At 42.5% G+C, this 21,959-nt stretch overlaps 1 protein-coding gene across 2 annotated transcripts in view; it reads right to left on the minus strand.

Moving 5' to 3' along the window:
• MIGA1 (mitoguardin 1) overlaps positions 1 to 21,959 on the minus strand; it is a 457,181-nt gene that overhangs the window by 334,000 nt on the left and 101,222 nt on the right. For both annotated transcript variants that reach the window (XM_069232246.1, XM_069232247.1), the window contains exon 6: positions 12,311 to 12,447. In XM_069232246.1, coding sequence (XP_069088347.1) covers positions 12,311 to 12,447 — 137 coding nt within the window. The remainder of the gene's footprint in view (positions 1 to 12,310; positions 12,448 to 21,959) is intronic.

Raw genomic sequence — 21,959 nt, forward strand, 5'->3', positions numbered from 1 at the left:
AACCCTATTCCTTCCCTCCTAGACCCCTGAGTAACATGGCTCTGACTCATGCTGAATTTCCATGTGAGCGGTGTGGATTCCGGTGCAAATGCGCCTATACGTGACAGCAGAGCCTAAAAGCTTGAATTTGAGAGCTGACGAGCCACACCAGGTGTTTAGGAGCCAAGAAGAACCTCTTGGGGGCAGGAACTCATTGAAGGCTGGTCCAGGAGCTGTTGGCGATCCTGTTTTGTCCCTTGGGCTCACATCAAGAGACCAGCAGACTAGCCCTTTGAGTACTTCCTCCCAAGGCAAGAGGGCAGCAGGTCAGCACAGCAAGGCAGCAGCTCCTTCAAAGTAGCAGTCCAGCAGAGCAGCAGTTCTTGTAGCAGCACGAGTCCTTCTTCCTGGCAGAGTATCCACAGGTCCAGAAGTATAAAGTAGAGTTGGCATCTGAGATCCTTCTTTTATACACGGGTGCCCTGGTTCTAGAAGGTGGGAGACGGCTCTAGACAGTGTCTTTGAAGTGCATAGAATGTTCCTGTCTCCCCTGCCCTGGCTCTGAGCTGCCGAAGTGACAATGCAGGGTCAAGTCCTTTGTGTGAAGACAGGATACTGAATATTCAGATGGAAGTGAGGTTGACCTCACTGGCTCCTCCTTCCCACCCTTCCCATCCTGCCAGTGATGGCCCAGTCATGTGACCAGAGACAGGCCGCAGGCACCAAACGGCTAAGACAAGAAAATACCAAGTTTCTAGAAGCGTCATTTTCCTACTTCATCGTAAGTTAGGATTTCCAATTAGGATTCTAGAGACCCCAAACATGAACCAATCATCTCCTCCCATTCGGAAATTACACTTATAAAATGTAATAAGGCAACTCCATTATTAACTAATGGGATATATAGGGCTTGCAGTAGTGAAAAACTAATTTAAGAGTCTTTCACTACTAGCAAATGTAAAACTTGAAAGTGCATGTTCTACTTTTAAATTAAACCGCACCATGCCCTGTGGGTAATCTATAGGTATTAAAAAGGAAGTTTTGGGCCTAGCAAAAGATTTATTGTACCAGGTCGACATGGCAATTTAAAACTACACACATAAGCTCTGTAGTGGCAGGCCTGATAGATGTTTAAAGGGCTACTTAAGTGGATGGGTGAATCAGTGATGCAGGCACACTAATATCATTTAATTTACAGCCCCTGGGCACACATAATGAACTTTACAAGGGACTGAGAAGTAAATTAAATATGCCATTTAGGTACAAGCCAATTCTACCATGTTTAAAGGAGAGAGCACCATCACTTTAGCACTGGTTAGCAGTGGTGAAGTGCACAGAGTCCTAAAGCCAACAAAAACAAATTCCGCAGAAAAGGGAGTAGTAAGGCAAAATATAATACAACAAACAAGAGGTGGTAGATGCCATAAGCTTGTACATCCAATCAAATGTGTATACAGTGTTCTGGGAAAGATCATGTGTTGCTGGGTGCCAACCTGCTGCAACACCCAACCACAAAGGGTGTAAAGATTGCTGACTAAAATAGTCAGTAATGATAATTATCAATACAGATCAGGGCACACCAAAAAGTAGTCCGGCATATTTCATCCAAGTGGAAAATAATTGAAGGTCCAAAGTCAGGTAGTTGGTGATGATAAAGTTTATTCTTATCAAGAAGGAATAGGTCCAATACACAGCTTACAGCCGACACGCATTTCGTCACATTGACTTTATCAAGGCTAATGTAGATTAGGTCATCAAAAAAGACGTCCAGTAGTACAGGACACTAGGTGTTCGCAATTGATGTGTAGATCGGTATTTAAGCCATCTGGGGCAGATGAAATCCGTAGAGACAAACCAATGTAGTCAATTATGATTTCAAAGTATATGTATGGGAAAAATGGCCATGGTAAGCCTTATTGTGGAGTTAACCGTGCTCCGAAGCGTTGGTTCAGATCGTATCATTGTCTCTACGGATTTCATCTGCCCCAGATGGATTAAATACCGCTCTACACATCAATTGCGAACATGTATAGTGTCCTGTACTACTGGACGTCTTTTTTGACGACCTAATCTACATTAGCCTTGATAAAGTCAATGTGACGAAACACATGTGGGCTGTGGACCTATTTCTTCATAAACTTTATCATCACCAACTACGTGACTTTGGACCTTCAATTGTTTTCCACTTGGATGAACGATGCCGGACTACTTTTTGGGGGTGCCCTGATCTATAGTGATAGTAAGGCAAAATGGTTGGGGTATAACCCAGCAGAAAGGGCCATTTGCAACACATACAGTATCTCCTCCCTTTATGGCAGCTCCAGTGTGGTTATAAGTTGGAAGTGCAATTTCAATGGTGTTGTGGGAAGGGAATGAATTTATTTTACAGGTGTGAAAGATAGGACCCATGATAGCTCAGATGCAGGCTTTGCAACTGCATTGGCACTACAAGCCATCAAGGAGGGCACAAACAACTATGTCTGTTACAAATGGGGTCTCTGGTTGGCAGCCAGGTTGCCCACCCTGTCCAAGCTAGGACCCTCACTCTAGTCAGGGTAATGGAGAATCATCCTCCATTAACCCCTGCTCACCCCCTTGGTAGCTTGGCACGAACAGGCAGGCTTAACTTCAGAAGCAATGTGTAAAGTATTTATACCAACACATACAGTAACACAGTGAAAACACTACACAATGGACACCGCACCAGTTAGAAAAAGAAAATTAAACATACACAAGTCAAGATTTGAATTTTAAATAGAATAAGAGTCTTAATCCATAGAAAACAGTGAGAACGTTGTTGTTACACAAAGTACCTGGTTAGCGTCAAAAATAAAGCTGCACGGATGAGCGTGTGTCAAAAAAGGTCAGCAATGCGTCGATTTCTCATTCGCAAGCAAGACCGTGCGTTGTTCCTTCTCTGGTCAGGTCGGCGTGTGTCATTTCCTCTCTCTCACAAGAGAGCAATGTGTCAATTCCCAGATGAGCACCTCTGGTCCAGGCAGGCTTTGCGTATATTTTGCAAGCCCAGCGATGTTGCGTTCGAAATCTGGTTGCACGGTGTCAGGAAACCGTGCTACATGGGGCTTGCGTCGTTATCAGCAGCCTCTAGTGGGTGTTGCATGTCGTTTCTCGAACCACGATGCATCGATCTTGCAGCTGCGATGCAGGTGGAGCATTGATTTTAGCCACAAGACCGACGGCGCATCGCTTGTCAGCCGTGTTGTGGATGGTACATTGACGGTTTCCCCGCACAGCGGTCTGTGCATGGGATTCTGTCCTTTTTCACCAGCTTCACCTTTCAAGGGCCCAGAGACAGATTAGGGCACCACTTGGCAGGGCAGAAGTCTCAGCAGAGAGTCCAGGTGCTGGCAGAGAGAAGTCTTTGATGTCCCTGAGACTTCAACAACAGGAGGCAAGCTCAGTTCAAGCCCTTGGAGATCCTTCACCAGTGGGAAGTCACACAAAAGTCAGTCTTTGCCCTCTTTCAGGCAGAAGCAGCTACTGCAGGCCAACCCAGCAAAGCACAGTCACATGCAAAGGGGCAGTACTCCTCCTCCGGCTCTTCTCCTGGTCAGAGGCTCCTCTTGGTTCCAGAAGTAATCTAATTTTCGGGGGGGGTGGGTCCGATACCTATACCCCTTTCTGCAAGTAGGCCTACTTCAAATAAAGTCACTGTTATTCACAAGATCCTGCCTTGCCCAGGCCAGGTCCCAGACACACACCAGGGGGTTGTAAACTGCATTGTGTGAGGGCAGGCACATCCCTTTCAGGTTTGAGTGATCGCTCCTCCCTCCCCTCCTAGCACAGCCAGCTCATCAGGATATGCAGGCTACACCCCAGCTCTCTTTGTGTCACTGTCTGGAGGAGAGGCGCAAACAGCGCAACTTTCAAACTGACCCAGACAGGGAATCCACAAACAGGCAGATTCACAGAATGGTTTAAGCAAGAAAATGCCTACTTTCTAAAAGTGGCTTTTCAAACACACAAACTAAAAACAAACTTCACTAAAAGATGTATTTTTAAATTGTGAGTTTAGAGACCCTAAACTCCATATTTCCACCTGCTCTCAAAGGGAATCTGCACTTTAAAGTTATTTAAAGGCAACCCCCTTGTTAACCTGTGTTAGGCCTTGCAACAGTGAAGACTGAATTTAGTAGTATTTCACTGTTAGGACATGTAACACACATCAGTACATGTCCAACCTTTAACATACACTGTACCCTTGCCCATGGGGCTACCTAGGGCCTACCTTAGGGGTGCCTTACATGTACAAAAATGGAAGGTTTAGGCCTGGCAAGTGCGTACACTTGCCAAGTCGAATTGGCAGTTTAAAACTGCACACACAGACCCTGCAGTGGCAGGTCTGAGCCAAGTTTACAGGGCTACTCATGTGGGTGGCACAACCAGTGCTGCAGGCCCACTAGTAGCATTTGATTTACAGGCCCTACGAACCTCTAGTGCACATTACTAGGGACTTAATAGTAAATCAAATATGCCAATAATAGAAAGCCAATTATTGCACATACAATTTACACAGGGAACACTTGCACTGTAGCACTGGTCAGCATTGGTAAAGTGTCCAGAGCAATCAAAACTGCAAAAACAGAGTTCAGCACACAGAAACAACCTGGGAAGCAGAGGCAAAAAGTTAGGGGAGACCATGCCAAGTCTAACAATGTCCATTAAAAATGAGTTCTACTTTCCAGGGTGTTCACAAGTTTCTCACATTGCTTATTTAAAGAGAGTCCCAATTAGTATAGCCAAGCAGGAAATTTCTGTAGGTCCTACAATATGGATTTAAAAAAAAAAAAAAAAAAAAAGGTTAAGTGAAAACTGAGGAGGCTACCACACAGGATGGGTATGTTGTGGGTCGTACTTCCTGAACACTACAGGCAAATAAACCAATGAATACTGAGTACTCAGACTTAGCTGTTGGGAACAGCTTCGACAACTCAGTGATCCAGCTTGTACTGCTGCCACTGAATCATACAATGCCCATGGGCTCATAAATGGCTACAGGATATCATATGAACAACCTGTGAGGCATAGCAGTCTATGGGCAAAAAAGTCAAAAGGAAGGGAGGAATGGCTGATGCAACAACATTAATTGTGAGACGGTTGCAAACTCTAGGTTGGGTCTGCGAGTTCAGGGTTCAGTGAATGGTGTAAGGAAGAGCTAGCAGATATTTGGTCCAATAGGGAACCATAGACACTGGAGTAGCTAGTTACCACCGTGAACTTTCCTAACTTGGATTTCTACAAGTTTTAGACATTTGTCATACTATGGAGCTCTTAATAGACTGAGTTAGAAATAATCCACTTCATTCTCCTTTTGAATTAAATTTTCCAAGAGGAGAAACCGAGTGTCATGCAATCACCATACTCCATGCAGTTTAAATTATGTCAATAAAGGACTTGTTACAATAGTTGAAAGCAAACAGGCAGACTGTGTAAAGTGCAAGATTAATAAAGTTAAACTGTAACCTTCCAAAGAGAAGCCATAATTCTTAGAAGACCAGGGTGTGTTCAGTGTAAATACTCACATGTTAAATTAGTGTTACTATACTTGAGTGCAAGGCTCAATTCTCTGGTCTCTATTTGTTGTGGTACAGGTGAGTAAAACCTCGTATAGAGAGGTAGGGAGTATCACAGCATAAAACAATGTTGTGAGGAAGTTCATTCTGCACTCATTCTGGTGCTAAAACCAACATCTATCTTTTGTCTTTTACAGTGCAGTTAATTCTATCATTATATACAGATTCTTTACTTGCTCTGGCCCTTTTGCAGCAAAGAGAAGCAGAATCTGGAACTTCTTAGAAGGGTATGGTCTTTCAAAACTCTTTAAGCTGTAAACAGGGTCAACATTATGTTTAATGGTTAAACTGAAAAACAATTAAAAGGACCCCAGCTCACAAAAACATGTGGGCCTTAGACACAATACCTTCAGTTTCACTTTTGTCTTACACTTGCAAACTTTTTCTGACGTAATATTAAACATTTTGAAGGCGCTGTGGCTGTCACACTTTGGGTGTACTGTTGAAGTGCACCAGTGAATTTCAAAACAATGTGCCTATAGTGTCCTCTGGCATCTGTTATGTTTCATGCAAATATACCTGAAATTAAAAGTTCTCAACTTTGAGGCAGGCACTTTGTGATATGGAATTGCTTCATTTGTTCGGTCAGCTAATGGGAAGTGAGAATTGGTTAACACCCAATTGATAAAGAAGGTAAGCAGGTAAACACATTGAGATATTAAGTAGGCATTCCAGTTCACAGTACAGCAAAAATGCAGCTAATAAACATAGGTTCATATATGATGACAATGGACTGATTGTGTACAATGTATGGCCCAAAGTTTGGATTAAATATGAGTGGAGGTGCTCAGATCTGCACAACATGGCAATTTCACATATTGCTTTTGATATTTGTAATTAACTTTTACCAATGATGGGATTGTTGATATGATTACTAAGTTAGTTTTTACCAAGAAAGATTGGTTTGATGACCTGGATCAACTGCCCAACTCAGATTGTGAGGAATCACAAATCGTACCCAAAGAAGAAATCTGTTTTTGTTTTTTACACAAGCACCTGGCTTCCCAAATTTGGGAGGATGAATGATGGTTTATGCTTAAGGGGTAGAGGAAATCTTTCAAAAACACTCTCTGGCACTGCCTTCAGATCCAGACGTTTTGAGGCACTGTTCATGACCACAAGTTAATGTATTGGTCCCAGGTATTTTGGGCAATTATTTCCACCTAAAAAAGACTGCAATTCTAAGGATTTTAATACTGGCAGTAGGGTGCTGAGACAGTGTTAGTATGTAGGGCAGCCAGATGAATTCAGGGATATATACAGATTAGTGTACACCTTTTGAGATGGTTAAGAACACAAATCTACGGTACACATGTAAGTCTGAGAATGTTTGTGGCCAATGGAAGGCACATTTTGGTCTTAGCTAATGATCACAGGGAATCAGGTGTGGGTGTTCAATCATAGTACAATGAGATGGAGCTTACATCCTCAAGTCACTGCACACTCTAAGGATGTTCTGTGTGTATGCTGTGCTTGGATTGGATGAAACACCCAACTGCTCTCAACATTATATGTTCTTTAATGTGAAAGTCTGCATTAAGACACTTTGATGCATACTCTGTGTTTTATTGCTTAATAAAAAAGGCTTTAAATAAAAGAAAGTAGTTTGTTGAGTTTGGGATATTTTGTTATTGAATTTCGCCAATGACTCATATCTAAATGGAAGCCAAAAGCACAGACTTGAATTATCTTTCATTGAAGAGATCAGTTCCATGGGAATTTTTAATCAAAATATTCAATACAACATACAGTGTGGAAGGGGAGGAATCTTAAAGATTTCCCTAGATTAATCCTCTTTCTCTCAAGCTCTAGCCGAGAAAACCCGAACTATACTAACCATGGTACTGACTTTGCATCTTTCTTCCTTGAAAACCTGGGTTACTCCAAAAAGGGATCCATTACAGTAAGATAGCAACTAACTTAAAAAGCACCAAGGCTACTTAGAATATCTGGAACAGTTACTCACCCTCCCAACTATATATTTAACAACACAAGAAAGAAAAAGTAGTCCAAAAGATACAGTGCAGTCCTTGTTGCCCCTCTGAGTGCTAAGGATGACAGACTCATCCTCAAAACCGTTGGAGCTGTCTGCACTAAGGATGGGTCCATCTTAGCACTTAAGTAGCGAATAAGAGAAGTCAGAATTCTCATACACAGAACATAAACAAGACAAATTTTCATTAGACCATACTGGCCAAAATGTTCCAATTAGAGACATCACAAGTTGGTACAAAAAGACCCTAAAAAAGAGAGCCAAGATGGATTTTTCCATTTCTCAAACTAAATAATGGCCTAAATGGGAATATGGAGTGGCAGACTGCTTTTAGTTTGGTGCTATCAGGTGAAATCAACATCCATTTCACTTCCCTCCACTTATGTATCAATATGATGTGACTTAGCCATTTTGTGGACATCATATTACCAATTAAACTAGAATATTACCTACCCCACTGAGCTATTCTCAAATAAGTACCATTAATAAAATAAAATATGATTGACATAAGGAATCCACCTTATGATGGGCCTTGCGTAGGCTCTCGGTAAGCCTGTGTGCATTAAGTCCGTGGAACAAAGTTGATATGTTATTAATAGACTGACATTTTAAATCTATTTAGTTCATCACCTAGATTACTAAGAACGATTACATAAATCTGTGCATCCCACTGTTCATCATCTTCAGGTTCTCATGAACAGGCTCTAGGCCCTCATTATGTCATTGACGGTTAAAACCGCGTACCGCTGCGGCGGCCGCCAAAAGACCGTCACTGCGTCCACCGTATTGTGACCACAGCTGGATTTCCGCCAGAAGCATGGTGGAAATCCGGCTGTGGCCATGCCGGTGGATGGCGGTAAGGTGGTGCTGCTGCCAGCATCAGCGCCACGCCAGTAGACCGCCGCCAGACGTATTATGATCCATAATACTGCCTGGCGGAGTTCTGCTGGCGGACGCTGTTGCGGGAAGCAGCGCCCCGTCCAGTCTCCTGCCGGAGGACCTTAAACACAGGTAAGTGGGTACTCCGACAGGGGAGGGGGTGAGGGTGTTGTGTGTGTGGGGATGTGTTAATGTTTGTGCGTGCATGTATGCGGGTGTGTTGCGTGTTGAATGTGTGTGCATGTATGGAGGTGTGAGTGCGTGTATGTTGTATTCTGTGAATGCGTGTGTGCGTGTATGTATGAAAGTGTGTGCGGATGTGTGTGTGAATGTATGTATGCATGAGTGGATGAATGTGGGAATGGGTGTGTGTGTGAAAGGGGTGTGAATGTAGGGGGGGTTTTGGAGAGGAAGAGGGGTGGGGATGGGCAAGACCTCTATCAGTGACAGGGAATGTATTCCCTGTCACTGATAGAGCCTACCTCCATGGTTTTCGTGGAGGTAAGGGAGCCACGAAAACCATGGCGGTCAGCGGTGTCATAATCCCGCCACCAGTACAGTGACGGCCACCGGGCTGGAGATTGATATCTGCAGCCCGGCGGCTGTTACCGCCGTGGCAGTCAATGTGGTACATTTGTGGTTTGGCTTCAGCCAAACCACCAATGTCATAAAATAGTGGAACGTACTGCTAGCTATAGGCAGTACATTCCACCAAAATAACCGCTGACCGCAAGGGTCGTAATGAGGGTCTTAGTCTAGTTCAGGTTTTACTGCTATAAGGCCTCTGTAAGTGGAATGCTTACACATCAAGTATGAGCACACCCAAGCACAGGAGCCTCTATCACAGTATATGGCTGGCAACTTCATTAATGCAAGTGCAATTGCTTCATATTAACAGGACACACAAATATTGTGTTATTCAGATGCACTAAGAAGAATCAAACCTGTTCTCAAGGTTCTTGTACAAGCATGCATTTCAACACCACAAATTATTAGGGCCTTCTAGATTGGAGCACCATAAAAATGGGCACCTATTTACAGAATAAATAACGGGTTAAAATTTCAGGAGGTATTTGCATTCTCTAAAAATATACATGATTGTTTAGTCCTGATGAGAGTGTCAACACTTTTAAAGAGACTGAAACATTTTGTCTTGGCTTCTTGACATGAAAAGTATGTAGTAATAGCTCTTCATGAGGAAAGGTGATGTTAATAAACTTTTCTTTGCCCTTCTCATGCGTTTTTAGATTGATGGTATTGAAGTGGATATACCATGACCCAGTAACAAATACAGAATAGATGTCTCAGGAGGGAGATAAACTAGTCTAGTTGAGCACCTGATTTTGTTTCATTGCTACCCAACATACTACTAACATGCTATGGAATGCTACTGGACCCTTAACATCCTTATGAGTGCTCATCCCAGTGTTAGATGGAGAATCCTTTGATGAAGCTGCTACACTATTAGGGTGAGGGCTCTAGGTATCTATGGATAAGTGCAACATAGACTATGTTAAAATAGCCCAGCGTCCCTTACTAACAAATGCTGAGCTGAATGGTTTTGGACGTAAATATTATTTTGCTTTTGAAAACCTATACAATAGAGGACAGAGTCAGGCAATCTACTCAAAGTCACAGATTCCAATTTCTACTCTCAAAGTAAGGGTTGGCGTGGACCCAACAATACTTTTCTAGGACAATATTGTCCGTATTACTATGGTTTCACATCTCCAAACAATATTTTGCAGATTCCCAGTGGATTGCCATTACATGCCGTTGCAGGAGCAATTAAAGAGTAGCCAAAGAAACCTACTTAATCTACGAATGATTGATGGTAAACAGACCAGAATTTGAGCAACACACCTGGCTAAACTAATAAATAGTATACCTACACAGTGAAAGAATTAGGTCCTGAAACAACTGCAAGCGATTTATATAAAATGGCTATGGCTGCTTTTATACCCATTTAATTAATGAAAGTTTAACATTAGGATTGTTTATAATTTATTCATTCTCAATGTTGAAAGACATAAAGCCCATTAAAACTGTTTAATGTAGTCAAGGTCAATGAAATAAGCGGAGTGCCAAAACACAGACACCTGTGTCAAATCCCCTGTGGTCGCAAAATTGTAAAAATAGACATATACCTCAAGGACTAAACAAATAAGGCACACATGACGACTTCTGAGACTCTGGAAAGCCAATCTTGTCTCATTGAACAATAATAAAGATGACGATATAAGTATTTTCAATCGTGTGCTTTCCTCTTTTTTACATTTTTATTTCTTTACCCATTTATTTAATATTATTTGGTCCGTCATCAGCTTTTGGCATGGTCAAACACACAATCCTTATGTACACTTTAAAAGACCATATACATTTTTGCACAAAATGTCTTTATTTGGTTCTAGAACTGGATGTACGCAGTTTGAAGGAGGCAATAAACACATCTGGTAACAAAGCACATATTATATAGGCACTAATGAAGCAGGGAGGTAAGGCAGTATAGACGCATCACAAGTCACTGTTCCTACAAACCTGGCGATGAGCCAACAGGTCGCAAATGTCACACTTCAGCTCCCTTTGTGTGTGACTGTCTAGAAAATGCGCAAAAGCCCAGCTTTCACCCACCCCAGACATGTATTTAGAGAGAGGCATAGGCACAGATTGGTCAAATGCAAGAAAATGCCAACTTTCTTAAAGTTGAATTTTCAGACTTAGTTTAAAATCTGACTTCACAAAAAATTGTGATTTTAAATTGCGAGTCCATAGACACAAGGCTACACATTCCTATCTCTTCCCAATTGGAAGTTACACTTAAAGGCTTCTTCAAGAGAACCCCGATGTTAACCTATGGGAGAGATAGGCCTTGAGGTAGTGAAAAACTAATTTAATAGTTTTTCACTACTAGGACATGTTAAACTTAAAAGCACATGTCCAACTTTTTGAATACACTGCACCCTGCCCCTGGGGCTAACTAGTGTCTACCTTATAGTGGTGACTTACATGTAATGAAAAGAAGGTTTGGGCCTGACAAGTGGGTACATCAGTCAGATCAAAATGGCAGTTTAAAACTGTACCCGCAGGCTGTGTACCCAAAGGCTGTGCAGTGGCAGGCCTGAGACATGTTCAAAGGCTTACTGTATTGGGTGGCAGAATCAGTGCTGCATGCCCACAAATAGCATTTAATTTACAGGCCCAGGGCACATGTAGTACACTTTATTAGGGACTTACAAGTAAATTAAATATGCCAATTGTGGATAAGTCAATACTACCATGTTTAGAGTACACAGAACCTGCACTTTAATACCGGTCAGCAGTGGTAAGGTGCAGAGAATCCTAAACCCAGCAAAAATGAAATCAGAAAAACAGGAGGTCAGAAGTAAACAAAGGTAAGGGGAACCCACACCAAAGATGCTAGGTCTAACAAGGAGAATTACATGAAGGAGAGAATAGTTAACAAGAGGCATCCACAAGCAATATTTTCACATCAAGATTTTCCTTTAGGGCACAATGAATGAAAAGTAGGTTTGAAGTCATTGGATTTTCCTCTTATTCTATAAATACTGTATAAGCAAATGCTGAAGCAAACACCAAGACTGGGGTGTTAGCAATATCTAATTCCATCTGCTTAACACAACTTTTGTTTTACATCCAGGTCAACAGCTCTCTGAAGGTTGACTATTGGTACCCTTAACTCTCAATGTGAAATAAGACAATTCATTGTGTGTGGCTTTGTGCTTGACATGTATTGGCAAGCTTCTCCATTAGAGGTTTGATTTTAATCACTTGCACCCATGGGTCATGTCCACGCTATACATATTCAAAAATATTGAATCACATTTACAGAAAGAGAAGTTCTCACCTCCACACTTTCTTCTGCTATGGCATCTCCTGCACCAATTTTAATAGAACTACAGCTTGCTTCATCTTCTGCTTTTCTGTTGCGAAAGGTCAGTGCCTGTTCCCAGCGGCGTAGCGCCTCTTCAAACAGTTCCATTCCTGAAAGAGGAAATATGGTAAACACAGTTTGCATCACATAAAAACAAAGCATAATTACACGTTAGCTATCATTTTATTAAGGTTCTTCTGTCAATGGACAAAATGGCATACTTATTTGACCCATGTGTCATGCACAACAGTATGAATTATTTAGTACATTAAAATATGTAATAAGCCTAGAAATAAAAAAATACAACAATAATAAAACAATAGCCTCCCACTAAGAGTGTAGCACCTAAAACGTTATCATATTGAAGCAACATAGGAGGTATAGTAGCTTACGTGGTGTCATACTAATTGTTATTCTCTGCAAATCACAGTACTCAAAACAAGTATTAAAGGTTGGGGTCTGCTTTTTCAATCTGATATCGCCGAATTTACTCTTGGTCATCCTTTACTTGGACTACCAAAGTCAATATCTTGCATTTGTTATGGTGTTCTACACTGTAATGTTTTGATTTTGTTGTAATTGTATTTTTCGGCATTTAGAACTTTATCGCATTAACTGTTATCATAATCTGAAACAATCATTTACAAATGCAATAGGTTTTGTCTTGCTCAACCTTCTCTCCAAAACAGGCACCTGCAAAACTCATCTGATCTGGGTTTTGGAAAGGGTTGGATATGCCATAATACCAACTTGCAAGCTCCATATATTAATCTACACTAGTGCCTTTCTTCTCAAAACCTGGTAGAGCCTTAATGTTTTCAAAAGTACTTACCTTCATATCTTGGTGCCATCCTGCCTACAATGTCCCAAGAAGTATCACCAGAGAATGTATTATGCTAGGCTTGATAGATCACTTCATTCCATGTATTCCCACAGTATGTCATAACTACCAAAATCCAGAAGCCAGCATCATGTGTGGTTGCCATGAATGACTACAATATGTCAGGGATTACCACCATTTTGCTATGGATGCATACTATATGTCAAGAATGAATCACTAATCTGGGAGAACCACCATTGTGCCTCGGCTGGTGACACTAGAGAAAGGCAACAAAAAATAGAAAATTATCCTCCTTCCATTACTTTACATTAGCTGGCATCTGGACTAGTTACACTAGATGCTGTATATATGCTGTAGTCCTACTATATGAGCTGGTGGGACCTACAATTAACCTAGAATTGGCAACTTTCCATTCGCTGCAAGTTGTTCAAGTTTCCAACCCTATTCCCCCTTGGATTCAAGTTAGGACATTACTGTGTCAAGCTCAATGCTACCACTTCCCTGTTATTTTGATGCAATTTTGAACTTCCATTTTTCTCGACAGTGAGTTAATGGGACAATATAAATTATGTGATCATAAGTGTACTGAATTGGTTTCTTCCAGTGATAGCTATGCAGTTGATAAATTACATATGATATCCAGCATGTTGACTTAGGTGATCAAAATGAGCTGATGTAATCGCAATGAAGCAGATGGCCTTTACAGTCCAGAGAACAGTGATAAGTTGTGCATTAGCTTTGAGGGCATACACATGAGAAGAGTCAAGATCAAGTTGAGGTCCCACTGTGGCGTAATAAATGGTTTGGAAGGAAATGTTTGTCAAACCTTTAATAAACCTCATCACACTGGGAGGAGCCCCTAAAGGCAAATACCAAAAAATAATGATGGTAAGAAGGTTGCAGGGGATGAACATTGAACTTGCGCTGTGCATGCCAGCTGGAGGAGGGTGGCAAGCCCTTTGCAGTATGTTCAGTTGACCTGACTGAAGTTTTAGGCATTGAGAAGAGCAGAAGGGGAGGTGGGTGAGGGTACAGTTCATTTGTTCTTTGGTTGTTGCTTCACATTGGTTTGATGCACTGGAGAGGTGCAATTGAGTGAGACACACTGGGCGGAGCCCTGCCTAATGGCATAGTGAAGGGGTTCTTAATGTGAGATGTTCACGTAATGAATGGAGTTTTGCTCTGCAATTTAACTTGTACGTTGAACAGTATCCTTTATTGACAAACTGCTAATAAGGTTTAAAAAAAAAGAAAGTTATCACAGGTTATTTAAACAAGGATAGTTGATCCAGCAAATGCAGAAGGGCTGAACGGGCTGACAAAAAAACCTTTAAAAGGGCCCATTCAAGGCGCTGTGGGCCAAAGATAAAACAAACAAAAGGACATCTGCTAGCTTTGCTTTTAGAGGGCATACGCCAAAGGAGGCCACAAATTTATCTCAGTGCCTGGCATAAACAGATTTTGCTTAAGGGCACCATGGGGAGACTACGGCATGCGTCATTTGAGGTGGCAGATCAAGCACAGTTAGTTACCACTCCTTAATCTCTACACATGGAGGTGTAGATTGCACAAATTCGGGTGAAGGACCCTGCACTGTTGCTGGGACAGTAGGTCCTCACAAAGCGTCAGCCTGTTTGGAGGACAAATGCTAAGGCCAAGAGGTCCTGCTACCACACTCTCCTGGCCCAATACAGAGCAACTGGGATGACTCAGGCCTGATCGTACCTGATATTTTTCAGGATTCTGGGCAGGAGAGAGCACAGCAGGAATGTGTACCAGATTCTTGGGTTCCATTCCAGCCAAAATACATCTCATAACAAATGTTCTTGCGGAAACTCCAATGTGCAAAACTTTCAACACTGCATGTTCATAACAGTGACAAAAAGATCTAACCAAGATTCTTCCCACTATTAAAAGACATCCTGAGCCACCTCAGGATGAAGCAACACCTGTGAACTGCCAGACGCCAACTGCTGAGTTAGTTCTTTCTGGCATTCAGGGGCCCTTCTAGGTGGTTTGTGATCAGAAAAATGCCCTGGAACTCCAACCATCCCAGAGTTGCAGAGCCTCCTGATACAGGACCCTGTGCTCCATTCCAGCTTGCTTGTTGCAGTACCACATAGCTGTGGTGTTCCCCAGGAGACCTTTCACCAGCTTCTACTACATAGATGATAGGAAGGCCTTAAATGCCAGATGACTGGCACAATTACAGCAGGTCAATGTGGAGCCAATCCACTGCGTACACCAGAGTTCCAGGTGGCCTCCCCAGCCCAGCCGGGACATGTCTGTTTCTGCTGTCTGCTCTGAGTGGGGCCTGCCACTGGATCAAATGTATTCAAGCAGCCAACACTGCAAACCTTGCGACATTTCCTTCTAGGTCTGGATGGCATCGCCCAGATTGCCTTGATGCTGGGCCAGTTGAAACTTCAAATTCCATTGAACACCATGCATGTGCCACATGGCATAGTGAACAAGGAGGAGGTAGGAGGCCAAAAAGCCAAGAAGCCTCAGAGCTGCTCTCACCATGATCGAGCCTGAAACATCTGAATAGAGGCCCGAACATCCTAGATTTGTTGCCCAGAGGAAAAACCCTGGACTCTGCAGCATTCAGGGTTACGGCAATGATTAGAAGCCTCTGCAAAGGAGTCTGGCAGAACTTTGGCTTCTTGATAGTGAACCCCCAACAATCTCAAGAGGTTTGGTGTGATCAGTAAGTGATCCTCAACTAACTATGGCAAGCCTGCCTTCAACAGCCAGTCATCTAGGTACAGGAATAGTGATATTTGTGACCTCTGAAAATGGGCTGCAACCACCACCATCAGTTTTGAGAACACCTGAGGGGCACCGGTGAAGCTGAAAGGAAGCACAGAAAACTGAAAATGCTTCTGGCCTAACTTAAACCACGGATGTCTGTGGGACTGCAGGATGGGTATATAAAAATACGTGCTCTCCAGGCTAAAAGGCATCAAGTTGCCCGGGTCCAAAGTAGACAGGGACTGAGCCAACATAAGCATTTTGAATCTTTTCTTGCATAGAAAGGCACTCAGAGGCCAGAGGTTCAAAATACATTTTGGATCTGGCCCTTTTTACAGGGTCCTCCCCAAACATTTTGCCTTCCTTCTCCTATTGTTTATGACCTCCTTTTGTTGGCTTTAAGACTCTGAGCACTTTACACCTGCTGATCAGTGCTAAAGTGCATGTGCTCTCCCTTCTAAACTTGGTACGACTGGCTTACACCTGACTGGCACATTAATTTAGCTATAAGTCCCTTGTACAGTGGTATCCCTATACCCAGGGCCTGTAAATTAAATGCTACTAGTGGGCCTGCAGCGTAGCTTGCACCACCCACAGAAGTAGCCTTTCAAACCAGCCTCAGGCCTGCTCCTGCACAGTTTACTGCCACAGGGGCCTGGCATCTAAATTTACTTGCCAAGCCTGGAACTACCCTTTACCTACATACGTCACCCCTAAGGTAAACCCTAGCTAGCCCGATGGGCAGGGTGCTGTGTATGTAAGAGGTATGAATTATGTCTTTATTTACTACATGTCCTAGTAGTGGCAAACAACCTATTTAGTTTCTCACTACTGTCGGTGCTGCCTCATGCATCGGATTGTAATGGAAATGCTCTAACATATGTCTAAGCGGTATTGTCTGATCTCTGAGGTGTGTTGCGTGGGCATGTTTGGTATGGATAGAAGGGTGTAGGTTGATTTTTATTACCATAATATAAATGCCACTTTTAGAAAGTGAACATTTCTATGTGCCTATGACTGGTGTTTTTCAGCTAGCCTCCAATCCCAATCTGAGGCAGAATGACAGCTGGGCTTTGTGCATACTTTTCAGACAGCATGTACACAGGGAGGGTGGAGGTGTCACAAGAGTGCATCTACATGCAGAATGGTCTTTCTGAGCTGGGAGAAGCAGAGGCAGGGCACACCTGCATTTGTAAAGGCTGTGCCCAGGCCTCACACAAAGGGCTAGTTTACCCTCCCCCGATGTCTGGAGCCAGTGCTGGAGGAGAGAGGGGACATTCCTGGAACCGGTTAGTGCTGGTTGGAACCCCTCTCCCCTTTTGTGGAGGCTACGCAAAACGAGTATAAGTACAGGGGGCTATCCCTCACATTTAAAGGGCACTTTTGGAACTACTACTGAACCTCAGTCAGAGGACTGCCAAGGAGGGCATTTGCTAAAGGGAAACAAAGGATCAGAAGTAGTTGGCCACAGCTGTAAAAACTCTGTGAGGATATTTATTTTGATATCAACGGAGTGTAGCACCATATCTAGCCCCTGCTGACCACCACCACAAAGGAGGTATTCTCTTCAGTTTGTGGCCCAAGTGGTGAGTCTCGTTCTATCTCAGGTCGGGTGTCAAGGCAACTGCAATTTTGTTATCTAATGAATAATGCTTCACGAATATAGTGAAGGGGGGGAGTAAGCCATCGCCAGCACCATTATCAACATCTTACGACTCCCCCCTACTCTGGCCTAGGATCAGAATCAGAACCAAAAAGATAATGGAGCCTCTGATGATATGTGCTACATGGCAGAGGTACTGGGTTAGAGTCAGGTTGCATAATGACCAGCTGCGCTTTTTTAACGTAACGAGCTGAAGATGGCTCAACGTCTGACACCAGCATCACAACGGGTCCTCTTCCAGTACTATTGGTGGTGGTGTAGATGGGACTGGTATGGATCTCAGGGCTAGAGTAGAAATTTGCACCAGAGTTGGTATGGGCCCTGTAATGGGTCCCCGGGGAGCATACAACATCAGGGATGGAGCTGCCCCTGGTAGTAAACAGACATTGGGCCTCTGCAGTTTTATGGGGTCGAAAGGCATGCCTGAGGGAGCTGGAAATGTAGGAAAAAAGTATAATATGACCTCCTTAAAGGCCTCGATCTAATGCAGGGTCAATGATGGCCTGGGAAATCTGAGATGCGGAGACAGGCTAAGGAATTAGTTCCGTTGCAGATGTCACAGGGGTGTGAATACAATTCTGATGCTTCTGCACTTTCTCTTTTAAGTCAGTGTTGGTATGGGATCTTGTCCTGCTTGGACTTATTGAAGGACTTTGAGCGTGACGCTAGCTCACGTCTCCTGAGCAACAAAGCTGTTTCAAAGTGTGCTTTTTTATTTTATTCTATTCATTTTTTTGTATTAGCTTTACATTCTGGCTATTGATTTTGGCTGCACGTAAGGTGCAAAGTTCCGTGAGGATTTATTTTCTGTCTTATTTTATAATTGCTATTATAGACTGTTTAAGTGAGACTAACCTAGTAGCGGTCTGTGATTGCAGTGCTCTGTTAGGTGGTAATTTTTTTGTTATTGTCTTCCTCAGAAACAATGAAAAGAAAATACTTGGCACAACTAAATGATCTTTTATTTAAAAAGAAAATCACAAGCAAAACAGTTAATTCTGTGAATTTGTTTTAGATTTGACATTTTTATTGCAAATTTACGGTGGCAACATTTTTTTTTATATACTCGCAATAAAAATAAAAAAGTACCCATTGCACCAGCCAGCCAAAGTCAGACCTATTGACTTTTTAAAATGCTTATTGTTTCTGCAGCTACTGTGAAAACACCTTGACAGCAGGCACAGAACGGGCACTGTAGAGGTACCAAGGGCTAGCTAAGGGTAACAGCTGCTATCCCTGACATAAACCTAGCGGACGCCTATTATCACTGTCTATATGCAGACAAACGGAGACAGGAAGTCAGCCCTTTTGCTCACTGTGGGCAGAGGCAGTGACGTGGGTGAAGTGGAAATATATATAAAATCGACGCAATCTAAAGACGTCATCATGTACCCGATAGTGACTATGGAATAATAAAAACTGTGATATTCCGTCTCAGGAACAGAGACTTGATAGACCACAAATGCAAATATCAATAGGTATTCTGAATATTTCATAAATGCATTTGTAACAGCTAAGCTGAGGTGGGGAAATTACAGCCTAATCCATTTGCTGAAAATACAAGAAGGAACTATTAGGAATTAAAGTGCACTCAAGGAGATTAAATTAATTGATCTCTGAAATAAATTGCAAACCGAACTAATGGAATCCACATAATTAGCAACAAGACTGCCTGTACACTAAGCACGATGTACAATCAGTAATACAACATATGTACTGTATCCTACAGCACAAAGGACCGAAATGGCCGTACAAAGGTTATACTATGCTTTTGTTTACGTAGAACTCAAAAACACTAATTGTAAAGATATGTGCCCAAAAGGAGTACAAAATAAAAATTAAAAATAAATCCACCTACCACAAGCACTATGCCACCAGTAGAAAACTGCATCATGTCTCACACACACAAAGTAGTACAAAGACTGAAATAAGATCAATTCTCTGGGAAATAAATTAGAATGGTTTGTCAATAGTTGAGTATGTCTGGAGGAGTACGCATAAAAATCTGGATAAAGTAACATTTGAGAAATAGGAACTAATCTATTGAGCAATGAAATGATTGAAAGACTGATTGTTTACGCATTTTCCTACGCAAGTGGCAGTCTAATCAAACACACATTTTCAGTGGTCAGACCTCTCTCTATTGCCCTCAATCTGGCTATCCACTGTGCTTCTTGTTGTCTCAGTATTAGTTTCAGATCTCGTCCCCTCTGGCTCGGTTTAATTTTTTGTATTCCATGAAAAGAAAAGGTCACATTTTCCTGGGGATTCAAAAGCACTGCAGGGCAATCAGAAATGGTTTAGTGAGAAGCCCTATTTTTCAACATATGTAAGTGAGTCACCAGGAAAATTTGACTTTTTCTTTTCACGGAATACAAAACATTAGACCGAACCCGAGGGGACTATATTTGGTAAATGTTTTGAAGGTAAATTAAGGAATATACTCTATATAAATAATAGATGAAAATATATTTACTCGAGATATTGAGTCATTCCAAGATGGCAACCAGGAAGAACATAGGGTTTATAGTTCCATCTTGACACATTCGTAATATGACCATGTGTGGGATAGTATGTACACAGATGCAGTGCTTAATTTGTGCTTGTTGTTTCCAGTGCTGCGCACCGGCACTTATTTTTGTAAGCCGGGGCTTATTCTTCTGCCCAAGCATTTGCTGCAAGCCCTTGTAGCAAAAGGCACATAAGGGAAAGATTGAGTAAGAGAAAAGCGAAAAAAACGCCACAAACTTTGAAAGCAGAAAGCTGCGAGAGTGAGCTATTTACAGTTACTCTGTGACCTTCCAGATTAAAGAGGCCCGAGATGTCTTTAGGGTTACTCTGCCTCGGTATTCCGTGCTCGCAAATTTAACTGCAACAATGGTGTGTTTCAGAGGAGAGCTTTGAGCACCGGCACATTTTTATTTACAAATTAAGCACTGCACAGATGGCTGACTAGTTGAGTCATGAAGCAAAAATATATATAGGTGAAGGCTTTTTTAAGTTTGGAAGATAGGACGTGATAGTCTTATAGGATAAGTGTTTTGGTGGTCTGATACTAGCAAAGAATTGCAAAAAAACCTCCGACAAGATGATGCCGGTCAGGAATGACTAGAATTGATGTCAGGTGCTGTTGGACCTGGCCCTTTTTGCAGGGTCATTCCCAAACTTTTTGTCTCCTTCCTCCTATTTTGTCTAACTTGTTTTTGTTGGCTACAGGGCTCTGGGCACTTTAAAACTGCTAACCAGTGCTGAAGTGATTATGCTCTCTGTCTAATTTGTGATTTTTATTGGTTATCCCTCAATGGCATTTCTGATTTACTAGTATGTCCCTGGTAAAGTGCACTAGAGGTGCTCAGGGGCTGTAAATCAAATGCTACTAGTGGGCCTGCAGCACTGATTGTGCCACCCAAATGGGTAGCCCGCTAAACATGTCTCAGACTTGCCATTGCAGTGTCTGTGTAAGCAGTCTTGCACTACCAATGCGACTTGGCAAGTACACTCAGTTACCAGGCTTCAGCCTTCCCTTTTAATACATGCAAGTCACCCCTAAGGTAGGCCCAAGGCAGCTCCATGGGCAGGGTTCAGTGTATTTAGAAGATGGTAGGACATGTACTGGTATGTTTTACATGTCCTGAAATACTGCCAAATTCGGTTTTCACTATTGTAAGGCCTATCTCTCCCATAGGTTAACACGGGGATTGCCTTGAAATATTTAAGTGCAGTTTCCCATTGGAAAGCAGATAGAGATATGGAGTTTGTTTGCCATACATGTTTTGACAAAGTTGTTTTTAGATTGTTTGTTTGAAATGCCACTTTTACAAATTGGGCATTTTCTTGCTTAACCATTCTGTGCCTTTGCTTGGTTGCTGAATCCACATCTGAGTCAGACTGACAGTTTGGCTGTTTGTGAATTCACTCTAGAGAGTGACACAAAGGGAGCTGAGGTGTGTCCTGCATATCCTGATGAGTCTTCCTGAGCTAGAGTGGGAGGAAGGAGCTGGGACCTGCACTTGAGAGGGCTGTGCCTGACCTCAAACAATACAGTATCCAACTTCCTAAGAGTGTGTCTGGGGAGGGCAAGGAAGAGCGATGGTCTTTTGTACTACAAAGACTTTCCTTTAAAGCTTGCCTACTTCAAAGGCAGAAATGAGTATAAGTATAGGACTGCTGACCCCACAAACTTTAGAACACTCCTGGATCAAGAGAAACTTCTGCCAAGGAGAAAAGCTGAAGAGCTGTGATGAGGAGTACTGCCCCTTTGCTGTGTGCTTTGCTGGGTCGGCCTGCAGTTGATTCTTCTGTCCAAGGACAAAGACTGGACTTTGCTGTGTATCCGGCTTGTGAAGTTTCTCCAAGGGCTTAGA

Source organism: Pleurodeles waltl, chromosome 4_2 (genome assembly GCF_031143425.1).
Source record: "Pleurodeles waltl isolate 20211129_DDA chromosome 4_2, aPleWal1.hap1.20221129, whole genome shotgun sequence".
Lineage (NCBI taxonomy): Eukaryota > Metazoa > Chordata > Amphibia > Caudata > Salamandridae > Pleurodeles > Pleurodeles waltl.